At 40.2% G+C, this 19963-nt stretch overlaps 1 protein-coding gene across 3 annotated transcripts; it reads left to right on the forward strand.

The window, feature by feature from the left end:
• The first annotated feature begins 2 nt into the window (after nt 1–2).
• Nucleotides 3–19940, forward strand: EFCAB7 (EF-hand calcium binding domain 7). 3 transcript variants are annotated; one of them, XR_010029062.1, is made up of 15 exons: nt 3–109; nt 2265–2434; nt 4955–5166; nt 5531–5617; nt 6044–6233; nt 6895–7022; nt 9923–10064; nt 10576–10685; nt 11303–11460; nt 11653–11786; nt 13204–13352; nt 15051–15260; nt 16491–16598; nt 18275–18343; nt 18965–19940. XR_010029062.1 is itself a non-coding variant. In XM_063166268.1 (14 exons), exons 2-14 carry the CDS (start codon nt 2266–2268, stop codon nt 18281–18283), a joined length of 1806 nt encoding a protein of 601 aa, XP_063022338.1. In that variant the 5' UTR covers nt 3–109; nt 2265; the 3' UTR covers nt 18284–18359. The 3 variants fall into 3 exon arrangements, 2 of the variants coding, with proteins under 2 accessions (XP_063022338.1, XP_063022337.1); XM_063166268.1 differs by lacking the exon at nt 18965–19940 and having other exon boundaries at nt 18275–18359; XM_063166267.1 differs by lacking the exons at nt 18275–18343; nt 18965–19940 and adding an exon at nt 17610–18227 and having other exon boundaries at nt 27–109.
• Nucleotides 19941–19963: the final 23 nt, after the last annotated feature.

Raw genomic sequence — 19963 nt, forward strand, 5'->3', positions numbered from 1 at the left:
GGCGGGCCGGGGCGGGGCCGAGGAGCCCGGCAGGGCTGCGGGGCCGAGACCGAGAGCCCCGGGACCGAGAGCGCTGTCCGTGTGGGCTCGCCGGGTCCCGCTGTGCGCGGTAGGAGCCGGGCCGGGGATGTTCGGGCGGCGGGTTCGGGGCGGCCGAACGCGCCTCAGGAGTCCGTCAGGGATCGCTGAGCGGGGCTGAGGTTGTGAGGGAGGGCTGGTTCCCTTCAGGGCTGGGGGAAGGAGATTGTAATCTTAAATTATTATTATTATTTATTTATTTATTTTTTTTTTTTTTTTTACGATGGCTGGCAAATGTAGACCTTGAAGCCCCCTGTGCCCACTAGGGAGGGAGGTGATGAGATCCATGCGGGAAAAGTTTCCTCGTTTCAGGTGGACGGGGCTGGAGCAGGGCAGAGCTTCCCCGTGCCAATGTGGGTTCTGTGTGGGTGAGCCTGTGAGTGAAGGTCAGGGATGCCACGGAGGCTCTGACTTTGCCCAACAGGGGGAATTTCTTCCCAGAAAGGGTCATTGGACATCGGAAGGGGCTGCCCAGGGAGGGCTGGAGTCCCCATCCCTGCAGGTGTCCAAGGAAGAATTGGACATGGGGCACAGTGCTCTGGGCTGAGAATGCTGCACTGGTTTGGGTTGGAAGGGCCTTAAAACTCATCCAGTTCCACCCATGGGCAAGGACTCCTTCCACTCTCCCAGGTTGCTGAAACATCCACCCAGCCTGGCCTTGGACACTTCCAGGCATCCAGGGGCAGCCACAGCTTCCAGCGAGAAGTTTCTTCCCAGTCTCTAATCTAAACCTACTCTCTCCCTGTTTGGAAGCCTGGGCTGGATTGCTCCCCTCTGTCTATTTTTCTGAAGTGCCATTTACCCAGTACAAATGTCCCAGACATGGGGCTGCTGGCAGTGCTGTCACTGAGCCATTGCTCCCTGGATTTCCCAGCGATGGATTGGCATCACTTCCTGGCCACATAACAAATATCTCAGTAATGGGAAGTCCAAGGACTACAGACAAGAGTTCACGTTTTCTAAAAACTGGTTGCTGGAAAATTGACATTTCTTCTTCTCCTCCTTGCCTTTCCCCCCAGTTCCATTCTGTGTGTGTAACACTGGTGCTTCATTATAGTGACACCCGTGTGCAGGAGCCAGGCTGTGCCAGGGGGTCCCTGTGGGGTCCTTCTGGTGCCTGTGCAATATTAAAGTGTCAGGGAGTTACAAATTGGGTACTTCATCCTTGATAAGCAATTATTATCTGCCTTTCCCAAGTGGAAAAGATCTGTATAACTCAACAAGGTGCCAGTGATTGAGGCCTCCTGAGTAAAAATCCAATGAGTCCTGAAGGGGACCCTGGGATGGTGTTGTCTTGTTGCTGAACTTGAGATATTCTATTTATTATCCTGGAAGATATTTCCTGAAGTCAACATTGGGTAAAATAATACAAGAAGCTGTTAAAGCAACAGCACAACAGGATTTAGTGTCCCTCTGTGATGGCCTTCTAAAAACCTTTATCACCCCTGGTGGAAGCAGAAAGCTGCTGTCAGAGTTTGCTGACCATTGTTGAGCAAACAGCATTGAATTGTTTTAATACTTGAGGAAAAAAATATGGTTTTGGTTTTTTTCCATTCATGTATAACTGTATGGGCCTTGGGTATAAACAGCCTGTGTTGCTCAAAGTTTTATGCACATTTATTTCTATTATTTATATTTAGGTAACTCTAAGAAATAGAATTCTGGGCTTAACCTGGCATTTTTTGAGATTAAAGTCTCCAATTTTGACCAATATTATTATTATCCATATGTTTTGTTGAGTTATAAGAGTAAAAAGAGAAAACATGGATGGCAAAGCCTTGTTTCACAGATAACATGAAAACGTGGTTTTGTGCTTTCAAAAATCAAGACTACATAATATTTATATACTACTATAATATTTAATATTATAATATCAAATATCTGCACTTATATAAAATACAGTGATTAATATCAAATATCTACACCTATATAAAAAATAGTTAAATTAAACTTTTTACTGCCAATGAAGGATAAACTGTGAATAATAAGTAGAGCTCAAACTCTTTCTGCTTGTGGCTCTCATGGTGCTTCCCTACAAGTGTAGATAAAAATTCCCATCCCAGATTCAGAGAAAAGAAAGGATATGACCTGGATGTTTGGGTGATGGGGTAGTCTGTGTTTCAGAGGACAAACAGAGGCATTTTTAGGACAATTACTAATTCTAACTGGAATTTCATCCCTCACAGGATGGCCAGCACTCCTGGGAATCAGAAAGCTGCACACTCAGGAAATTCCCCAGGGAAGAAGTCCCAGCATGCAGAAGAAGCCATTTTTTACATGGACTGCAGAGCAGCTTATCTGGCTGTCTTAAAAAGCAGCTTGGCAAATATTAAATCCAAAGAGCAGCTCAGTTTAGGTAATGATTGAATCTTTCTCCCCTCTAACTCTTGCATGGGATGATTGCAGTGGGGCTATCCCTGTGCATAAACTCAGAAACTTGCTTAAGGATTTGAGAGTAGTTTTGGATGCCTGCTGGAAGTGGGAATGCCAGACAGAGGCATTTTATTGTAGGTTTTAAATTATAGATTTTATTTCTAAATCACTGGTAGGAAAGGTCTCAGCTCAGTTTAGGATGTGCCTCTGTCCTGGCACAGAAAACCACCACAACTGGTGTTCCATAAGAATTCTTACTCCTTATCTCAACTCCTCCTGAGTTACTGGATTACTTTCGTAGACTGGAATCTAAAATTCTCATTTTTTTGTCCAGACTATGTTTGTGTGTAAGTGGTGGTGGTGCTGCCAGGTGTACAACAGAAAAACAAATCTGACTGCTTCAGCTGCACTAAATAAGGCTGTTGGTAGGAAATGAAAGCTGTGGGGCTTTGGTTTGAAAACTTCAGGAATTTCAAAGGGAAATGAAAAAAATTTACCTGAAAAATGGAAGTTTCTTAATAATAAATTCTTAATAATGTATCTTAGTGACCAGGTAAGATAAGGAAAGAGTAAGGTAAGACTGAGTAATAAATAACCTCAGTTTTGAGGGAGGTTTCACTATGGCAGATAAAATTCCTCAAGCAAATACAATTCCAACTTTGCAGTTTCTTGGAGTTGTAGGATTGTGTACCCTGTTTGGGTGATGATTTTTTTTTTTTTTAAAGAACATTTTTGTTCTTTTTAAAAAGGTTTTTCAACCACCACTGTAGAAGCTGAGTGCACTGATTGCAGCCTCTTTCCCTACAGCAGAACATGAAATTCCACCCATTACCAAGCATATTCCTACAGCTTGTGACTTGGTGCTCTGCAGGCTTTCCCAGCTGCAATAAAAGGGCCTTTATGGCATCCTAATGATAGTTTGGGATAATCTGGATTTTAACAGAGGGGTGGTGTGAACAAATGTCATCTCTCTAATAAATGCTTTGGCTCCCAGCTTATCCATATGCCACTTGGCTACACAGCAAGGGTTTGGGCATTTTGCTTTCAAGGTCAGCTTAGAGAGGGCAGTTAATTGTTTAGACTCTCAATCCTTGCAGAGATGTTTAAGAATTTATTTTAGAATTTGTAAGCATCGAGAGTTAAAGACTTTTATTTAATCTTAAGTCAATTTTGGCATGTCTCAAATGAGTGGTGCCAATGTTTAAACCCCTCTTGCTTCATGAAGCATGCTGATATTCCAAACTAAAGGGCTTACTGAGAGATTGGGAAATTTTATTTGTAGGAGTTTTGCTGATCTCCAAAGAGTAGCTTAATCTCCTGTCTGTTGTATTATTACTGGAGTGGTTTAGCAGAATCAGACCATAAAGAAATATAAATAAAAGGTGCAGTCTGATGGAGCTCTCACAAATGCAAACTGGGAGCCATGGAGGGAATGGCAAGTGCTGATGTCCCTGGAGATAAAAAAATAGGAATTGTACATTTGAAGGAGATCTGTCAAATATAATAATAATGTGCTGCACTGCCATTCCAGGGAGCTCTCCCAGCCATGGGAACAAACCCCCAGGGTCACTGCCCTTCCTTCCCTGTGCCCCAGACACTGAAATCCCAACCCATTGCTCCAGGCATGGCTCAGATGAGGATGTGAGCCCTGCTCTGGCTCCTCCAGCAGAGGTGGCAGGGCACAAATCCTTATTTAGTGCTTGGCACTGAGGCAGGCATTAACAGCAGAGGTGCCTGCTTGCTTGTTTGTTTGGTTTGCTGGTGACACAGGTCCCACTGAGCATTGTCACCATGCCACCACCTCATTTCACAGATGTTCCTCAGCAGCTCCCAGCACAGCCTTGGGCACTGCTCAGCTGGCTCACAATCAAATGGAGGCTCTCCTGTGCTTCCCTTAAAGATTATTTGGGAAGGTACAAAAGCATCCCTCTCGTTTCAGATAGGCTGTGCATCTGAATTTAATTTCCATTAAGTGTAATACACTGAAAACTGAAAGGATGTTTTCAGTAAAGACCTGGAAGAGGCAAATAGGTCCAGCAAATTCATTTTGGAGAATGCCAGGTGTAACACCCCATGGCACTGGTGGTATCATTTTTCCCTTAAAATTCATGTATAATTTGAATTGATAGGTTCAAATGTACAGGCATGGCAGAAAATGTTCAGATAAATTCTACTCCAGATTTCAGTTCTTGGCAAAGAAAGTGCAAAGATGATTTTGGTCTTAGTATAAATAGGATCTATAATGTGCAGACTTAAAAATAACATATTAATGATATTGAGACACTGGATATAGGCTGAATTTTACACTTGAGACTGTCTTTGAGTTCATAGACATATTGATACTTTAAGATCATAATCAAAACTGTCCTACAGACCCACTTTTCTCTTGGAGTAATTTGGCTTTAAAAAAAATCTGAACATGGAAAGTGACTCAAGGATGTTTGGAGAAACCCCAGCTGTTAGAAAAGAAGTTATCTGTTTAATATTGTGTTTTATTGTTCAGTACTTCAGCAGGCTGGAAGAAATCCTTCCCAGAAGACCATTAACAAATACTGGACTTCACAAACATCTTCACTGAATTTTGATGATTTCTGTGCTATTTTAAAGAAAGAAAAGCCAGCTACAAGAAATGAACTGCTCGAAGCATTTGGTAAAATAGACACAGATAAAACTGGATATATTTCACATGATGAACTTTGTAAAATTCTTACAACAGTAAGTATCGCTAGAATACTAATTATCCATCTTTAATTAGTAGAGATTTTGGAAATTAGATGGTACTGGGAGCTGGGATTCCCCATTTTATGGAAGATTTTCATGGTGGGTTTCCAGAAGACACCACAGAATTCCATAAACTGCTACAGCTGATCTCTTTGATATTTAGTAGCATTGTAAAGACAACATTTTTAATGATTTTGACCTCTGTTTTCATGATTCAAATCCAAATCTGTTGAAGTCTATTGCAAGATAAGATTCTCTGAAAGAATATAAAAATGCTTTTCCTTTGTTTATGGAATTTGTGCTGTAGCTGAACAAGATCTTGATTAGGAACCCAAACTGAGCTGGTTTTTCCTTGCAGAGAGGTGACAGAATGACCTGGGAGGAAGTGACCAGCATCACTAAACAAGCTGATTTTAACTGCAATGGCAAACTTGACTACAACAAGGTATGGCCAGGAGTGATATTTGTTCTGTGTAATTGACAGTATGAGCATTAGTGATGTCCTCACCTCAGGATTCTAAATTTTGGACTGAATAAACAGCCCACAAAGGTTGGTACATAGATATGGTTTCATAGGAGGAAAGCTGGTAAAAATCTGTGTTAAAAATCAGTCTTCCAATATCTAGAAAGGAAGAGTTGACAGCCACACTTAATTTTTGTTCAATATTTGAACCTTCCTGAAGCATAGCTGCATTTTACTGTGATACCTGAGTGGTTGTTCTGATAACGAAAATTAAAATTATGTTGGGCTTGAAGAGGAAATGCATTCCATCTGCTGAGCTGTGCTTTCCTTGCTAATGCTACATTTTACTCCTTAAAACCTTTTGGGCAATGCAGCTTGGTGAGTGAAATATTCCCTTACTCCCTGCAGTTCTGTGAGCTGTACCTGGGCACCAGGGAGCAGTGCTGCAAGGCTGCCAGGGCCAGGCTGGACACCGACCCTCGGCTGAGGCAGCAGCACCTTGGGAACCAAACTGAAACTGTCCCTGAGGGGATCACACTGCCAGTGCCAAAGCCATCCCCCAGGGGCTGCAGGAAACCTGGTCACAAACTGCCTAAAGGTATTTATATTTGATATTTGATATTTTCTTTCTGTTGGAGATGAAGCTCTGGCTCAGTGAGCAGTTAAGTTGTTGTTTAGCTTTTCTCAGTTTACTGAAGATTTTATTGATGAAAATAATTTCTACTGTGGCAATCACATCAATGTGTCAGTAAAATATATTCAAATGGCTACATCTGTGAAACTCACAAATCCCTAAGGGTGGATTCTGTTGATTTTCATGTGACACAGTCCAGAGGGAAGAGAGGAAATGAATGCTCAGGTGTTACAATATAGGCAAATTATTTCCCTCCTAGACAAGGATTAAACCCTAAACATTTCTCAGTAAGCTGCGTGTTTGTTTCAATTATTGAGGTTGTTTTCAAGCACAATTAATAAGTTGTGGACAGCTTAATGTCCTTGAAATACTTCAGAACCTTCCCAAACTGGAGAAGCTCCACAGGAATGGGCTGCAGAGGCACCAAGTATGAAATTTTGGGGTGTAGTTTGTGCTGCTTCAAATCAAAGAGGTGCAAAAATTACACAACAGTGACGAGGGGAAGTTTTCTGATGGAGCTCTTGTAATCCAGTTTTCTTTGTGCTTCTAAATGCAAGGTTTGTGATAAACAGCACTAGGAGAGGGTTGAAATAATGTAACTGTAATTAAATATCTCTGTTTCTAGGTGACAGCAGAGCTCCTTCAAGACCTTTATCAGCTCAAAGCAGCAAAGCTTCCAGCTCCACCACTGTCACTGTGGCTGCCAGCAGCAGCAGGAACACAAAGCTAATTATTGAGCCTGACACAATGAAGGTATCACACTAGAATGATGGTGTTTTCCTCTAGGCACCTGTGTTATTGCATTTTAAAGAAGCTAAAAATCAGAGAAAAATGGTGGCTTATGTTTTATTAACAGTTTGTCAAGGGCAGCTATAAACTACTGAGAGCTTTTTTGATATGTATTATTATTAACATTTTTATATACTGTTGGTTTTGCTGACAACAAGTTATTGGAAATAATTTTTCAGGTGTGAAGGTTTAATAGAACAAAATGTGTTTTTTATAAATGAAACCACTGTTGGAGAAAACAGTTAATGACTTCTTGAGAAATTTAAAATTGAATAATTTATTAGGTTGGTGAGAACTTTAAATGCTTAAGTAGTCTGAAAGATTGTGTATCATAAACCTTTGCATGAAAGGTAATTGGAAATAAATAACAAATCTGTGAGCATATTTAGTTTCTTGGGCATTGCTTGGTAAATAGATGCTATAACCTGAAAATATTGATTTTTAGTTAGACTAATATGTTCTATCAGTATTTTCTTTTAAATAAATCACTCATTCAATACAAATTCCTGGGGGAGAGAGACAACAAAGTCACTTTGCTAAGTCAATATTTGTAGAGTGTTAATATTGATCTTTTTCCCTTTGTTTTCCCTTTCTTGACTGAACCTTTACTAGTTTTCTTTCAACAGAAAATAATAGCTGTAGAAATAGGAAACATTAACTGGGAACTGCTGGGATCCATTAAAAATGAGCACCTGGAGACTCCTGTATAAGAGGGAAAAAATGGTTCTGACCACAGAGTGTAACTGCTGCTGGCAAACTGAACTGATTGTCCTCAGGAGCTGCATTTTTGTTTCAAATAACAACTCTGGGTTTGTTATTGAACTCTGAAGTCCTTTAGATCTTCCCCATTGCTGTACAGTGACATTTGCTCTATATTAAAATTTCCAAACATCATCTCCCAGGGGTTCTGTGCACTCTGGACCTCCATGCAATTTAACCTGCAATCTCACCTTGTTCAAACATGATTTTGGGGTATATAAAACCAGCACACATTTCCCCAAGATTGGATTCTTTTTCTTTCTACAAGCCAGTAAAAACTGACTAAAAAAATAAATTGATTAGTATTGTTTGGCATAATCTGAAACCTGAAATCAATCAATAAACATGGAAAGTTTTATTTCCAATTAATAAAATTATATATTAATAATATTAATATAATTATATATAGTCAATATAGTATAAATTAATATTTCCTATTAATAACCTATTAGTTTAAAAAAACTTCATTTTGCACAATGCAAGCTCTGCCAGAATCAATGAATAAATACCCAGGGTTTTATTTTTGGTGTGAATGCGAATCCACCTCCCAAAATTCTTTTTATTTGTCTTATATCCAAGAATTTTATTTTATGTTTTTGCTGTTCACATGTCTTCCTGTATAAGGGAGAAAATATTGCCCACAGGAGCAACATGAACTTCACATTTCTGACAGAGGAAAACAGTGAAAGTCAGAACATGGTGAAATACCTAAAACTAAAAACCCTTAGAAAATTCCTCTCAATCACTGCTTTTTAATTAGGAATTATGCATCACTGTGTGGATTTTTTCAATATTAATTTAAATGTCAGTAGCAGTGACCAGCAGCAGGTGCTGCCTAACATTTCTAACACAAACATTTCCCACTTCAGCCTTTATTTAACAGCTTTTATTCTGCTTTGAAGTAACAGAGGAAAATCCAAACAGAAAATCCTCTTTTAGTTTCCTGGTCTTATCTGTTTGGAATTTGATAATTTAGGACTTCTAGCACCACACCAGAGTAACAGGATTTGAGTTCCCAAAAGGAAAGTATAAGGGTTTTGTCCAACAGTTTTGGCAGGTATCAAACTTGGAGCAAACAACCAGTTATTTCAGATGTGTCAAGTTTGAAGACAAAAATCCATTTAAAAAATTTCCTTTTAGATGAAGTCAGGAGTCATGAAGTGTTGGAATAAGCAGTTTAGGAATAGCAGTGGAAATGGTCCAAGAGGCTGAACTCCATGTTGGAATTCTCTCACTGATTTATGTTAATCCCAGCTCCCATTATCCACTTTTTGACTGACACAACCCCAGCTGTTGCTGCATATTCAACCCTCACCATTAAATCCCAGGAATATTTTGTCTCTGACCACTGTTTTCCTAATTATTTTTTATGATTGGTCCCTGTTTTCCTTGTCTTGTCACTACAAATCTGGTTCCATGGATAAAGATGAGTATAAAATTATTGAATGGATTTGTTAATTAGATTTATTTTGCTCCACAAATTTGGCCAGGGGCTAAGCTCTGCCTCCATGGCCCAGAAATAGCTGCACTTAAAGATTATCCCTAAAAACTTCTCCAGCAGGTTGTGCCCACAATGAAAAGATTATGGGACATTATAGGAGGGGAGGGACTTGGACAGTAGTCCCTGCCAGGGATTGGCCATCCCACTTAATTTTTAATTAATCTTAGTCTTTTCCACAGCCAATTTATTTTGGAAGTCTTCTAGAACTTCTTGAGCATAACCTTAATTGAAAAGATTTCCAAACCTCCAAAGAACAGGAGGAAGGGAGTTACAAAGTGTATGATTTTGTATTTAAATTACTCCATGCTGTCAGCTGTTTGCAAATATAATTAGCAGAATCTTGGTGGCAATTCCAGTTTAATTTTTAGCTATAGGAGCAATGGGGTGATCTCTGTGCTTCTCAGGCATTTTAACAAGTGAAGCAAAATTTGTCTTCAAAAGAACTATTTGGGATTTTTTTTTTAATAAAAGTATATTGATGCTGTATCTCATGGTGTGCTCTATGCAGGGTTTATTCAATAATCAAATTCATTAACATTTCAGAGAAAGCACTTTAATCTTCATCCAAAATGAAGAAAACCCTTACTATGTATTTGGTTTCCAGGAATGGCAATGTGCACAATCCAGAGGCTGCTTCTACCTGGAGGAGAATGGGGAAATCATCAGTCACAAGTACAGGCTGCACTTACCCCAGAGATCTGCACTTTGTATCACCATCAAACCTTTCAGTATTCCCCAGGCACAAGGTGAGGGAGTTTATATTTTCATTTTCTTCTCCAAGCCACCACCTCTTTATAAGATTTACCACAGGGCTTCATCCAGTTGCTATACCGGAATTAGTTTTTCCCCAAGTAGAATATTCCCTTTTTAATCCCATAAAACAGGAGCCTTTAAATCTCAAAATTGTTTTAAAGTCACCTGGGCTGGCATTTTTAAAATTAATTTGTGTGGTGTGTAACCATTCCTTGATATTGTTCACCCTTAATGATAGAATTATTTTATCAATAATTCTTAATGATAAAATTATTAATTATCTGTAAGACAAAGCTTGGAACAATTTATCTGCTTGGCCTAAACAAGAAGAAAATCCCTATAATATAGAATAGAATTTTTCCCCATTTTTCATCACAGGGATCAGTAAATACCATGGGAATATATATTTTGAGATGCAAAGAAAACCTAATTTGGGGCCATTATTATCATCATTATTATTATTATTGCTATTATTATTATTATTTGGGATATTTTTCTTTTTAGGAAAACCTTGTCCTTGGTTGTCAGTGGATACAGCTTTGTTTATTCTGAAGGAAAATGAAACCCAAGAGAATTTACAGCTTGTGAGCTTTACTGAATTCCAGGACAAAGAGGTTAGAGATTTTTGGTGCATTCCTATTTTAATTGTTATTTTTTAGTGTGTGTGTTAATGCTGGAGGTGTGAATTCCACAGGTTTGGAAGGAATTCCAGCTGTACCCAGAATTGCTGAGTTGCTGGGTACATTTACATGTACATTACATTTATGGAGCAGAATAAACTTAATTAACAAATCCATCCAATAATTTTATACTCATATTTATCCATATTTACAGCTACTCTGTAAAAACTCAGTTGTATTTCTGCACCTTCAAACACAACATTTCCAAGGCAAAATTTGTTTAAATTTCCTTGAATTTTCTTTCTCCTTGCCATTTGAACTTCATAGTGTACATAATATTCTTTTCCTGTGGCAGAAATAAGAGAGCATGAATTTATATTCCCCTTGGTCCTCATCTCTGTTTTTCTAACTTTTATTCTAAAAGATTTACTATTTTTTAATCTTTAAAGTGGCCTCACTCAGCCAATTTTTTTTAAGGAGACAACCCAGCATTCCCAGGGTTTCCAAGGAGTGAATTTTCAAGTAATGAGTTTTGTATGAATATTACTGGCAACAAGGAAAGGCATCATTTGAGAAGTTCTTCAAACTTTTCTGTTTTCCTTTAAGAGCAGATCTTTGGCTGGAGAGGGGAGCTTGGAGCTGGAGTTTATTGGCTGCTCCCTTTCACAACTGGCTGCAGGCTGAGAAAGGGAAAAACCCAAATTGCTGGAGAAGCCAAACTGGTGTGGAGGGATGAAGATGGAGAGCTGGCTCTCACCAAAGAATTCCGGTGAGTTTTATTCCTAAACATGGGAATAAAAATCTCCTTTCAGCTAAAATGTGGCTTTTTAAATCTGGATTTTCCTGAAGTACTTTTTGTACAGAACAATCTCAAACAGACTAGATGGTTCTTGGGAATGTTATGAGACAGTAAAGGGAAGTGGAAGCCTTTGGAAATAGTTTGGCCTTTCTGACCCCTCAGAGCTGCTTTGTTGGATGTATTTGAAACAATTGATTTGGATGGGAATGGCCTCCTGAGTCTGGAGGAGTACAACTTCTTTGAGCTGAGGACAAGTGGGGAGAAGTGTGACCAGGAGGCCTGGGCTGTGTGCAAGGGTAAGTTCATTTCTGTGCTAATTAAGCCTATCAATTAACTTCCAAGCTGGGTAGGACTGGGTGTTCTGTACCTATTCCAAGAACGTGTGGAGATCTTTTTCTCTTCCTCCTTTCTTTTTCTTTTTTTTCCAGTCTCCTGTCCTTTGCTTTGCTTTATTCTGCTGTGTGTGCCACTGACCTTCTGCTGAGAAAGTTCTTCCCCTTCCTAATTGTTTGTAGCTGCCAAAACCTACAGGGTTTGTAATGCTGGATCCTATGGGGAAGGAAACTGCCACAGGTATTTGTTTAATCCATCTCCTTTGTGCAGGTTGGGCTGGTGCTGCTTTTTTTATCTCACAAAGTGTGGAGAGGGACATTTAATTAGTGTGGATCTGATGCTACAAAGTGGCATCCAGAGTTTTTGTGGGTTGCCAGTGTCTGCTTTTATAATTCTATGTCATGTTTCACATAATTCCTTTGGAGGCTGTGGCACATTGGCCAAAATATTTTAAATCTGGCAAGCCCTATTAATTATGTTTTCCCAAAACACTCTGAGATATCAGAATTTTTCCTAACTGATGGAAAACTCCTACAGAAATACATTTCTAGGGCTGAATTTCTCCTCTGTTTGGTGCCTGGATGTGCTTTCCCACCCTTGATGGCTTTGTCAGGGTGATACAAGTAGGAGGGTGGAAATGTGTGAATAAATAAGAGAGGAAGGAGGAGAAGCTGGGAATGTTTCACCAGGCCATCAATCAGAGGAAGGGTTCACACGAATATCATCAATCCTGGCACCAAAGTTCAAGCCATTTATTACAGCATCTGTACCCTTGGATAGATTTATTAAATTGTAATCCCTTTTTAATAATATATAGTAAAGATTTAGCATTGTTATGAAGATGAGAAAACCATTTTTAAAAGTCCCTGACATGAGGACATTTCAATTATGTGTTTGCTGATATTAGAGTGGTGGATCTATGATATTCTCTCCAGAGAGGGGTGTTAGGATTACTGGAATTTTATTGCTTTTTAGGAACTAAGTAAATCATTTCTGTATCAAGGACCTGAAGCATTTCAAGGTGCTGGCTCCAGCTGCCTTTCATTTCCCATTCCTAAAATACCCCATTCTGCAAAGCTCAAACTTTCAGGAAAAAAAAAAAAATATAAATTCTTTTTGTTTTGAAATCTCCCTTTTTTGGGGTTATACAATGTTTGTAGGCATTATCCCAGATCCACAGGGGAGCTCTGCAAACAGCACATGCCTGCTGAAGGATATTCTTTCCCAAATAACCTTGGAGATCTGAGGCTCTGAGTTGGTTCCATTTTTCAAATTTATTAATAAAAGGAGGGGGATTCTGCCTTTGGAAGGATGAAGGTGTTTGAAGCTGTTTGCAGACAGAACAGATTTTTAAGTGCTGTTTTTATTCCTTTGAAACAGAAAACTTTGAGATGAAGAAGAATGAGCTAACAAGACAAGGATTTCTGGATTTGAATCTCATGGAAGCCAATGACCGGGATGGGGACCCCTGGGACCTTTGGGTCACTTTGTTGTCCCTGGGCTACAACAGAGCCTTAGAAATGACAGAGGTAGGAGAGAAGAGCAAAACTCCTGCACGTTTCACTGCTGCAATCTTTGTGCCTGCCACAAACTGACAGCAGGAGGGAGGGACCCACTGCCACCACCCAGGGCTGTCACTGTCCTGATTCTGAGAACAGCATTTGGGTCTTTGAAAAAAGAAATTTTCTTTTGCTTTAGAAAAAGCCAGAATTTTATGAAGTTATAGAGGAAGGGATTTTTGGTTGTATCTGTTAAAATAATCCATGCTCTCTGTTGATTGGGAGTGATAGGAAGATAAGGGTGGTAAACTGTGACCTGTCAGCAAATTTAGAAAAAAACAGGACATTATAAAGGAGAAAAAGTCAGTTTTGTGGCCAAACCACAATAGAAGTGGATAAAGATAACTTTTTCCCACATGACTCAGAATTCCTAGTTTCCAGACATAACTATTTCTGTTATTGTTGCCTTTCAGAACAGTGTTTTAATACTTCATTAAAATTTTAGGGTTTGGGTCACCCACTGTTTACTTTGCAGGACCAGGGATTATTTCTCTGATGTTTCTGTGCCCTTACAGGTTTAAAATTTATTTATTTGTTTTTATGTTCTGAAATGCATATTTAATGTTCCTGATGTCAGTAATTCTTTCTAAAGAAAGAGAATCTCTTTTAAGAAGAGACAAAAACCTATGAAATATTCAAGCATTCAATATACAGGTAATTAAATCATTAATTCCCAGGAAATTCCCAGATTTTTAGGATCACAGTCTGATAATATAATTTAATTTTGTTAAACAGGTCAACATAGTCAGTATATAAAATATAAGAAGATCTAAAAATAGTCAGTGTGAGAGATACCAGTTATCTCTCAGTGAAAATTTTGGGATGGTGCTGAGGGTTTTAAGGATGAGCTCCTTTTCCTCTGACTTGTGGTTGGCAGAGCCCGTGCAAGGCTGTTTTTCTGCATTTCAGCCACAAGAGAGAGCCCTCCTCCAAAAAAGAGCATTTTGGGGAAGTTCTCCAGTCAGGAATTTCAGGAAGGTGTTTTGTGCCTTGTTCCAGCTGTGGGTTCTGGCTCCAGCCTTTGCTTTCCAAAGGACAGCTCAGCTCTCAAATGCTTCTGTAATTAATCTAAAAATCTCCAGCTGTTTACTCGTGTCTCTCACTTAACTCTTTAGTTCTTTGATTTCAAATAATTTCAGATTGATGTTTTGGGAGCACTGAGACAGAACTTGAGAAATCCTGGTGAATTCCAGCAGCCTTTGGAAGGAAATGGAGGTGCTGGGAGTGAGTCTAAGAAAATGTGAACTCCTGGTTGTTACACCAGGAGTAAAATCCACAATACTCCCTGAGTGCTCAGTGCAACATTGCAGAGGTGTTAAATCTGTGTGGGGTGGCACAGACAGCAGCAGTGTGACAGGTTTATTTCAGACACTGGAATACATTCAGGTTTCATCTCAATTCCTGGACATTTTGCTGTCCAAGGAAGGGTTTGGTGTGTTGAGCTAAGTCAGGTGTACTGGGAATGGCATGAAAAAGGCCACTTGTCCTGGGCTTTCATTTAGTGTAAAAGATTGCCACAGCTCACAGTTTATAATATTCAATATTCAGGGAAATATTTATACCTGGGTCATCTTAGTTCAAATATGAAAATACTTGGGAGTGGTGGGTGAAAATCTGAGGGGAAAACTCCAGCTGGAGTGATGCTAAAACTCATGTTCTTCACTGCAGGCCTGCCCCTTTGTCATTGACATCTGTGCAGAGAGGTGCAAACCCAGAATTAGAGCCATTGCCCTGGAGGCAGGGGGCTCCCAGCTCAGCAGGGCTCTCTGCAGGTCTGTGGTTAACAAAGGAGAGGCCAAAGGGCTGGGTGGCTCTGAGAGCATCTTCATCCACACCTACAGATCAGGCAGCAGGATCACCTCTGTGATTGAAAATAAGGTATGGCCTGCAACTTCCATACTGTACCCTGTGTTAATGTCTGTTACTGTTCCTCCTCCTTCCTTGGGTCATATTTGAGAGTTGCTGTTCCTGAAATCAGGTTTTGGTGTCTGTTTGATTAAAAAAACTCTGCCTGATGTGCTCCTTGTGGCTTCAGAAGAGCCTGGGGCAGTGCTCCTGCAAGGGGCAGATTGTTATAATGAGGGAAGCACTTCTAACTACCATATAGAAACTGAGTATGTTTTGTGTTCACATCCCAATTTTTCAATATTTTGGCACAGTATCATCCATGAGGAAACAAACACTAACAGCAGGAAATGCAATTAGAGCAAGAGCAAAGATCACAGCATTTACACTGCTGGATATTTTCAATGTCCATAAGAAAGTCAAAGAGCAGTGATTTTTAGGAGTGTGTAATGGATGAGTTCTCACCTGATTATTCCTCCAGGTTTGCTTTATTAGTAATTCAAGCTGAAAGCTGTAAATCCAAGCAGAAGTGTTTGGTGAGATTTTCAACCTTTTTCCATTGATCACAGAGAATCAGTTTCCTTTATACCAGGAGCTGTGAGTAAATAAACACAGCACAGCAAGATGTTAAACTTCAGATGCTTTAAATCTTAAAGGATCACAGCAAGAAGTGTATTTTTAAATGCCCAGACATTTAAAGGGGGTGGCTTGGAGGGACTAATATTAGGACTGGATGCTGAGGCTCCTGGAACTCTGGATTTGGCTTTGCACTTCGCCCTTTAGGGTGGATATTCCAGAGTTATTTTTATGTTTGGGGATATGTCAGAGAAGGAGATCAGGGCTGCACTGAGACAACTTGATGCTCTCAGATCTCTGCCCACTTTGTTTATACCCCTTGGGTTTGGTTTGTGGATCTCACCAAGCTGGGTGGGAATGCTGGGGAAGCTCCACAGGGGGATCTGGACAGGCTGGGAGGATACAACAAGGCCAGATTGTAACTTCACAAGTCCTTGTGTTGTTTCAATGAAGCTTAAATTGCTTTTGACCATGACTGTGGTGCTAAAGGACATTTGAAACTGTTACTCTTCAAGGAGTGTTTATTTACTGTTTAATTTATCTGTTACTCTTCAGAGTATCCATTGAGCATTTCTATGCCTAAAACAGCAAGGTCACAGAAGTCCAAGGAGTGTGCAGGTGTTACCCCAAGAACAGACACTTAACCAGGAAAGTCTTAATGGTTCCTTCATGTTTTTTCACCTGCAGTCTGAAAATAAAGTGATAATTCATGTCAACAATGAGCAGAGTAAGAACTGCCTGAACAACAGGGGGCTGACAGTTTTTGCTGTGGAAGTGGCTCCAAAATCCATGATGGTAAGGCTTTTTATTGCTTAGCCAACTTTAGAGAAAATCAGGTGACATATTTATATTTTCTTTTTGTAGGCTTTTGTTGTGATAATGAGCATGTGGACAGTGGCATCTTCTGACCAGATCAGATGCACTTTTTATTATTTCAAAGCTGATCGTGTATTTAATGTATCTCTGTTTTCCTATGCAATTTTATATAAAAATCAATAATCCACCTTTCATACGTGGGCATGTTTCACTTGTCCATTCTATACATGCACTAATATTTTAATACTCTTTTTCTAAGCCTGTATTTTATTTATTTTCACTTAGCATTTTTAATCCCACATATTGATGCTTGTGAGAACAGACCAAGCATGCACTAATCAGAAGGAGAAATAAATGTACTGCAGTCCTTGTGCAGACTGTGATTTGCTGGTGGTTAACTTTTGTTAAACTTGATTTGGGGATCATATTAACCATGAGACAATTTGATATTGCTGAACTCTGCTGCAGAGCTGGGCAGGCTTTAGTGCCAATTCCAAATGAGGGTCCTGAAGGAATGTGATGCATGACAAATGCAGATGATGTTTTTTAATTATTTATGAATAACCCCCTGGTTTTCTTTTTCTGAAAATATACTTTCCTTGTGTAAAAGCAGAGGCATCCAAGCTATTTTATATTTCCCAGCTTTCCAGGGTGGATTCATTCAAACCTGTTGTAAGCAGAGCAGTCCCATGACACAGGCAAGGCTGGGCCCTATTTAAATTGCTGCTGACACTTTGGATACCCACTGCCTCATCCTGTAAGGTGGTTTTTAATTTGAATTTAGGCTTCATTCAGAATAAACTGTAGGCTCAGTCCTTATGGATATTTTGCTGTGAAGTTCAAGAGTAATTTTTGACTATCTGTCAGTGTAGATGATGAATATCCATCATTTAGTGACACAAGTGCTGAACATTTTGCTTCCACAGCACATTGGGTAACAGTTTTCCAGTAAAGAGAGTTCTCTTTCACCTCTGCTTTCTCTTGTGCCAGGTCTCTCAGCACGTGATGGCCCTGAATGAGCAGGAAGAGTGGATTTACAGCTGTGTGCACTCCCTTGTGTGTTAAACCTCCCAGTGCCAGGGCTGGCAGCAGCCACACTCAACCAGCATTAGCTTTGGGCAGCTTTCAGACAATTTATAGTCCTGTCCTTCTCAAAAAGCTGGCATACATTTATATTTCTTGATGGTTTTGGCATGAAAACACTGAGGCACAATATAAATTAGTGCTGTTCAGTAATCCAGCTGCCAGTTGTAATATAATTGTGCTTTCTAAAGGATTGTTTCCCTAAATGTGCCCTTATTTTCCATACCATGGATTGTAATTCCCTCACAGGCTGGAACTGCTTCACTGAGGAGAAAAAAACTTTGTTGAATGGGTTCCTAACTAAACATTCCTGTGGTTTTGATGTGAAAATATAAAGGGATGAGGCTCATTGTATTTTGTCACTTGATAAAGGATTTGTTTCTTTCCCTTTGTTTTGGTGATTTGCTGATAATCCTTATCTTACCCTTGTTCTGTAACTTCTGCCTGGTTTTATACTCTTTTATATAAAATAAAATCTGCCTTTCCATATGCAATAAGGAAATAACATCATTTGAGAAAAATGAAGGTTTGCCTTGGGCTCTTGACTGTTAACAGCAATTAATTATTCCCAGGGCAGCTGAAATAAGAAGACTGAAGTGCACCAAGTTTGGGCTGCAACAGCAATGAAAGCCATCTTTGAGGTACTAAAACCATTAAGTATTATATTTTATTATATTTTCCTGGTTCCTCTAAATATCTTTAATGTGAAAAAAAGATGACCCTGGCCACTGCATGCTTAAAAAGTGTTTGAGTTTAAAATAGCCATTAAATGTGTGTGACCTCATGTGTGAGGGCAGCAAGCAGTGTTGCAGAGTTATTTTTATCTGCCCCAAGTGCTGCTCTCTGCTGTTACTCTGCTGTAATCTTACACTGGGCAAGTAAATGTCAGTGACAAAATGAGAGCTGGGCTCTGATGTACACACTCAGGCAGGATTCCTGGTGAGCTCTGAGTTTTCCATGGTTTTTCCTTAGCAAGTACCACAGGTATCATTTCCATTTTCAGAGCTGTCTAAAAGAAGTTGAGGCCCCAAAAGTACTTGGTGATTTTTAGCTCTGACTGAGCTCTGCAAATGCAGCCTCAGGCAAAATGTGGGTAAAGCAGAAATTCCCAGCTCCTTGTCTAGAAAGGAGTTGGGAAGTGATGAGATACTGTGTGGAACAGACGCCACAAAGTGAGCAGTCCATTATTTACATTTCTTTTGTTTGTAAAATCAGCCTTTTTAGATGTGGCAGGAATTCATATGCAACTCTCTGCATTTTAGGGAAGGAATGGTTAAAGCTGAAAGAAGGGCTTAGCTGAGAAATCACTGGACGTGGAAAGAGTTGGGTTTGCTGCAGGTAAAAATCATGGCACAGCACTGCACAGGGAACCTCATTTATTGTCTGATCCTCCTGCTGCCAGGAAGGGTTTCATTATCCAGTTTTTAAAGTGAGGACTTAGAAACTGCAATGGAGACTTTGCCTACCTTTCCTGCCCTGGAGGAGGTGTTTTCAGTTTGATTCAAATCCAGGAACCACCAAGACAGAAAAAATTCACCTTCTCTTTTTAAGGTTCAACACAGGTACCAGCTTATTTTCTTTGAGGGGAGACGTTTAGGAGAAAATATCTCCGCATCAGGTAATTTCAATTTCTGGAGTGTTACATTTCTTTTGAGAACTAGAGCTGTAACAAAATTGAGTTTCTTCAAGGCTTTGTAACGCTGACCTTCCGTGCCTCTGCTTCTGGAGCTCTGGGGGGCTCCTGCTTCTCTGGGGTGCTCGCTTGAGCCAGGGCCTGTGTGTAAGGCCAGTGGGGACATCCTGCTGCTGGCCACAGGGACAGGAGCACCTGGGTCAGCTGAGGGGTTCACCTGGAGAAAAGGAGGCTCGGGGGAGACCTTGTGGTTCTGCACAGCTCCTGACAGGAGGGGACAGGCCCTGCTCCCAGGGAACAGGGACAGGAGGAGGAAAATCGGCTTCAGGTTGTGCCAGGGAAGGTTTAGATTGAATCTCAGGGAAAATTTCTTGATGGAAAATGTCTAATCCTGGCACAGCTGCCCAGGGCAGTGGTGGAGTGCCCATCCCTGGAGGGATTTAAAACCAATGTGGATGTGGCACTTGGGGACATGGCTTAAAGTGGTGGCATTGGCACTGCTGAGGAACGGCAGCACTTGAAAACCTTCAAGCTCTTTCCTAAACCTAAACCATTCCATGGTTGCATGGCTCGGGTTGAACAGAGCACGGGCACACGGAGGCGCTCGGGGCCGGGCCACGTTTGCCGC

Source organism: Melospiza melodia, chromosome 11, assembly GCF_035770615.1.
Source record: "Melospiza melodia melodia isolate bMelMel2 chromosome 11, bMelMel2.pri, whole genome shotgun sequence".
NCBI lineage: Eukaryota > Metazoa > Chordata > Aves > Passeriformes > Passerellidae > Melospiza > Melospiza melodia.